Here is a 5,515-nt window from a genome sequence, read left to right on the forward strand (position 1 = left end):
CCACAAGCCAGATCTGTCCCACCAGGCTATTCTGTCCAGCCCACAGGGCCCCTAGAAATTTTTTCAAAATAAATATTTATTTGCCTCCGTCTCCTGTCAAGTCACAGGAGCCAGGGCAGGAGGACCCAGAGGAAGCCACAGCAGGCCCCTGGAAAAGCACGGCCTGCCCCGCCTCGCCCCACCCCAAACTGGAGGGACTGTGGGGCTGTTCCTGCCTGTGCCAGAGCAGGAAACTCACATAAGAGGAGGACGGAGCTGCAAGCGCTGGTCCCTGCCTGACCATGGGGCTGCGGCGGCTCCCCTCTCTCCCTGCTGGGGCAGCCTAGCCCAGCTCCGTAGAGCCCAGCCTCCTGCCACCCTGCTCTGGGCCCCATTGACACTGGCCCTGGGGCACTATCTGGCGGTTGCTGACTCCCACCCCCCTGTCCAGCCCTGGGGGCAGCACAGGGGGCACCTGGGGCTGCTGGGAGCAGCACCAGCTGGCAAGGACATGGCCCAGGACAAGGGAGATGACATGGAGCTTGCATCCCATGCCAGAAGTCTGGGGCGGCAACAGCACAGTTGCTCCCCCCAGTGGGAGCCTCTGGTGGGTGCTGCTACCCCAAGGGGAAGGCCCAGGCCCCCCCCCCACCTCACAAGGGCCCAGCAGCAGCTCGCTCCCTGGTCTCAGGACGGACAGGGAGGCTGTGCCAGGAGCAGGAGTGGAGCCACAGCCGCTTTTCTGCTCCAGAAGCTCCTGTGCCCGTGAGGAGCCCAGGGAAGCTCCTAGCTGGCCCCTGAGGCAGCATGGGGCACCTCCCAAGGCTCCTGGGGTTGGCACGACCTGACATAATTGGATTTGCTTAAAGTCACATTTTTCCAAGAATGTAACTACGACATTAAGCAAAGAGTAGCTATATACAAAATTGCCAAAGTGCACAAAGATAAAGATACGAAACCATTACTGAAAAGAAGAAAGAAGAGCTTTTGTCCATAGTACATTTGAACTCACAGCCCATTCCTGATACAAATCCATCATCTCTCTACCTTTTCTTCCCTTAGTTGTCCAAATTTACCAAAAGACCAATAACCCTAGTTTACTCTTCACATAAGTGAAAAGTTTTCAAAAATAGTTGAGAGCACGCATATGAGAGCACACACATGCAAGCACATGATTTTTCTCATTTCTTTCAGCCTTCAGATCCTTACAAGTTCCATGTCATACACCTTATTCTTTTCAGTTGCAGAGCACATCTACCATATCTAGGGTGGAATACAGGTTGTAATTACAAGAACACTCCCTTATGAAAATATGTTGAGGATCCTTTGCTAACATACTGAACCAGTGGTAGTTCCATGACGAGAAGGGCAATAAAAAATTATATGTTTAGGAAAAGAAAAGAGTGCAGTCACATAATCTTATTCTCACAATTCCAGAACAACCCTTACTTGATGAAATGTACTTCCCAATATTTCTAGATATGACAGCAGTTAAACTAAGTTTTTCCTCAAAGACTAATGAAATAAGCTAGACTCAGTAGAGTTCAGTAGCAGTACAGCAGGGGAAGCTGGGGGGGGGCAGTACAACCTATATGGCCTCAGTTTTTGTAGAAAGCTTATATAAAACTCAGAGATTATGTCCAGACCAATGGCTAAACCAAAAAAAAAAAACAAAAGTAAAGTACCAACCCCTCCCCTCCCCCAAAAAACAGGCACAATTAATTCAAATTAAAAATAAGCTACAGTTCTTAGAGAAAAAAAATAATACAATAAAAACAGGGATTCAGAGAACACTTGTGCTAGAAATATGTTTTAATTCAGGGTCTTCTCCAAGAGGTTTATGATGATATGGAACTGAAGCCATTCGATCTCATCTATGCACAGTGAAAGCAACAGCATCCAACTGCTGGGATGCCATCCATTTCTTAATGGACTGTGAGGGCTTTGCTTTCATAATGATCTTTGCCCAGGCAAGAGCATACAGAGATTTCTACATACTTAAAAAAAAAAAAACCTTATGAACGTAGATTCACAGGCATCTTACTTCAAGAGGGTGGGGAGAAGCTTTGATTTTGCACTTGGATGCAAATAGATTTTTAAGAAATTATAAAATTTTACTCAAAATTTTGTTACAGTGTTTTTATTCAAGAACAGGACAAAAAGCTACAACTCCATTCATTAACACCAACTGAAGTTACTGAAAACAGGTTCTGAGTGGCATTTGACAGTTCTTCAGGGACACGGTTATCTATTAAGCCCACACAGCTCCTGTTTAAAAATACAGACTAATACTCTCCCACACACACTGAACAACTAAATCCCACCACAACTGTAATATGACAGTGCATCAACTCCAGAGAATATAATTATTGCAGTTACGCAGCAGAAAGATTGGAGGCATTTAGATGTCCTTGCCTCTTAGGACAAGTGGGATGATGCCAAGATGTTTATGATTTAAACCAAATTCTGCTCTCTGGATGTTAAATCCAAAAGAAGTTTGACATCAAACCTTCACTGATATAACAGGTTAGATTTTTTCGCCCTTCTGGCTTGAGGCCTTCAACTGCTTCATTAATGCTTAGAAATAAGGTTTTAAATATATTTTTGGTCAGCATACCAGCCATAAGAAGTCAGTTGTGCTGGATACCCTACACATTACTATATAAACAAACAAAAGGAAGTCCATCTGTAAAAACAAGTGATGGGAAAATGCGATCTGAATTGAATTCCTTTGAGATTGCTTTTTACATTTAGATTTAAGAGATAATCCTTGCATTGGATTAGTAAGCATAGGTCTTTTGTAAAATCCCTTCAGTTTGAGCATAATATTGCAGAAATTAACCTAACATTAACCATATCATCATAGAAAGAGCAAATGATTTTAAGATTTCCAGTGTCCAATAAACAGGATTCGAAGGGAGGAACTCTTTCAAGATTCCTTCATGTTAAGATGAATTACATATGACACCCCCAGCTCACAGGAAGTACATGACAAATATTTAAGAGGTCAGAGACAACAGCTTGATATTAGCTATATGCTGTTATTACTACTGCATACAATTTAAACCCTGGTTTCCAGAAAATCCCAAAACAATAAATCTCTTTATATACATTGCAAATGGAATGGGTTGTGGTCCCTGATTAAATAAACCAACTATAATTCACTAGAAGAGCTCTGCTGACATCATAAACCTCTGGATCAAAACACAGATTACATAAAATAACAAGAAAATAAAGTAATTGACAAAAGCACACTAACATAGCATTAAAATAAAAATGAAAGAGAAATAACTGCTAGAAGATTAAATGGCTTTCCAACTTGTAACTCAAAAAAGTATTATTAGAGGAAGCTATATAGTTTCTCTTGGTGTATTTGAACAACGTAGATTAAAATTCTCTCTTTGTACAACCCATTGAGTAAAAACGCAGGCACGAAGAAAAGTGACTCCTGTCATTACTGTTTAAAGTGCCAGTGATTACACATTCAATCAAGATTTCATTGTGCAAGGCACTACACAAACACAGTAAAGATGCAATCCCTTCCCCACAGATGTTTCAATCAAAGGCCGCTATTCTGCAGTCAGATCCGTGTGAACACAAGTTTGCAGAAAGGAAAAATTACACTGAAGTCAAGGCAACCTGATCCAAGAAACAACTGCTTTCAGAAGAATGCTGAGATTCACAGATATAACTTTCCTTCTATTTTCGGACTCACAACATAACATCAAAACTTACTTAAATAAGGAGAAGTTCTACAGTTGTTGAAAATCTAAGAGAGGCATAAGAAAAACAGACCCAAGAGTCTAGCTCAAATCCAACACAGAACTAGTAACCAAAGGTTTGACATCTGCTGACTGATAAAGTAACTACTGATTGCACTAAATCAATTCAGTCAGCTGAGCACAGCCCACCTCAGAAAACAAGTACAACTGACATATTTTGCAGCACTCAAAGAGAACAAACATGAAGCCTCCAGCCTAAGACAGTGCCAGGCTTTAGGTCCCGGCTAAGGGGTTTTCAGACGGAAAGATTCCCAAATCTGTTACTACAGGTTCAGTTCCACGAGTGACAAGGTTGGGACCTGTAGCAAAGAAGACACTTCCACAATCACCAACTTTTTCCCTACAGTATGATGCTAAACCCGTTTGCAAAATGCATTTAAGTTGTGTATTGTCAGAACACCAGGGACTGCTTCCACTGTTTTCACCGCTTAGGAGGCACCTGCGTGCCACCAGCGGCAAGAAACTTTTGCCAGAAATCCTGATACCTCAAAGGCCTTGCACAGCTGTGTATGCTGCCTGCCATCACTTCCCCTTGGGTAGAGTCACCAATTTCCCACAACGACCTACTGAGAACACTTTGCTCAGAACGGGCAAATTTAAGTCCCTCACAAGCCTGAGGACCAAAACAGTAGCCCAAACTCGAAAGTGCAGCAAGCTCCCTTTTTCCACTTCCATCCCCTGATGCAACACTGTTCATTCCACAGCCTGACAAAGGCAACGTGGGCTCTAAGTCTTTTGGTTGTCTCATGCAGGCAGGCTGCCAGCTCATGCAGATTCCCCTGGGGTGGGGGGGAGTTACAAACATGGAGCAGCCCGCTCCATGCAGAGCGGGGCCTGTGTCTGGGACTAAAACAGATTTCACACAGACCGAGGGGGAGGAAAGCAGCAAGAAGAAAAAAGTTTGAAAAAGAAACAAAAGTATTGCCAACTCTCATGATTTTTGGCGTTGTTCTTAAAAGTCTGCACTGAGGGAATGTGAAAACCTTAGCTTTTTCATATACACATATACAACATTTTCTGGAATTGATGCACTTACATATAACTAAAATAAATATAAAAAACAGAGCTAAGTTTTTCACATTCCCGCAGCACAGACTTTAAGAACAAGGCCTAAAACCACGAGAGTTGGCAACACTGAAACAGCCCCTCTCCCTCCCAAACAAAACCAATGGGGATTTGTTGTTGGTTTTGCTTTCTGTCCATTTCTTCACAGTGCTAGGGTCTCCCCCAGCAGCAGCTCCACCAGGCTGCAATGCCTGAAGAGAGTCCTAGCTTCCCTGCTCTGAAAAAAGAAGAAACCAAATGAACACAACCAGAGACCCCTTTAAAAACAGAGCGAAAAAACAGGCTGGAGGAGAAAACAGGAGCTTGACAAGCCCACTGTCTGCCCAGGCCCCTCACACCTATGCCTGCAGCTGCCCACACGCCCCCAAGCAAGCGCAGGCCCAGGCCCCGGCCCGCACCCGGCTGGGCGTGTCTCCGAGGGCGCTGCGCTGCGGGGATGAGGAGCCCGCGGGGGGGGATGAGGAGCTGCCGCCGGGGGAGAGGCAGGTGAAGGCGGAGGAGGAAGAGGAGGAGGAGGTAGGGGGGACGTGTCCCGCCGGGTAGCCGGGGTCACCTGCTCTGCCAGCCCTGCAGGAGGTTGGTGTACTTGCTGAGCGCCCCCTCCAGCACCGGCTCCCGCCTGCGGCCGCTCCCAGCCGGGCTGGCCGCCGCCGAACTGGGGCTGCTGCCGCTGCCGCCCTCCAGCCGCC

General features: G+C 45.3%; 1 protein-coding gene across 1 annotated transcript in view; it reads right to left on the reverse strand.

Moving 5' to 3' along the window:
• The window catches only part of OSBPL10 (oxysterol binding protein like 10), a gene marked incomplete at its 5' end in the record, with an annotated part of 201,287 nt that extends 195,774 nt beyond the window's left edge, over window positions 1-5,513 (reverse strand). Inside the window, one exon of the mRNA XM_019533536.1 lies at window positions 5,380-5,513. Coding sequence (XP_019389081.1) covers window positions 5,380-5,513 — 134 coding nt within the window. The remainder of the gene's footprint in view (window positions 1-5,379) is intronic.
• Window positions 5,514-5,515: the final 2 nt, after the last annotated feature.

This window comes from Crocodylus porosus, unplaced genomic scaffold, assembly GCF_001723895.1.
Source record: "Crocodylus porosus isolate Cpor-Errol unplaced genomic scaffold, CroPor_comp1, whole genome shotgun sequence".
NCBI classification, from domain to species: domain Eukaryota; kingdom Metazoa; phylum Chordata; order Crocodylia; family Crocodylidae; genus Crocodylus; species Crocodylus porosus.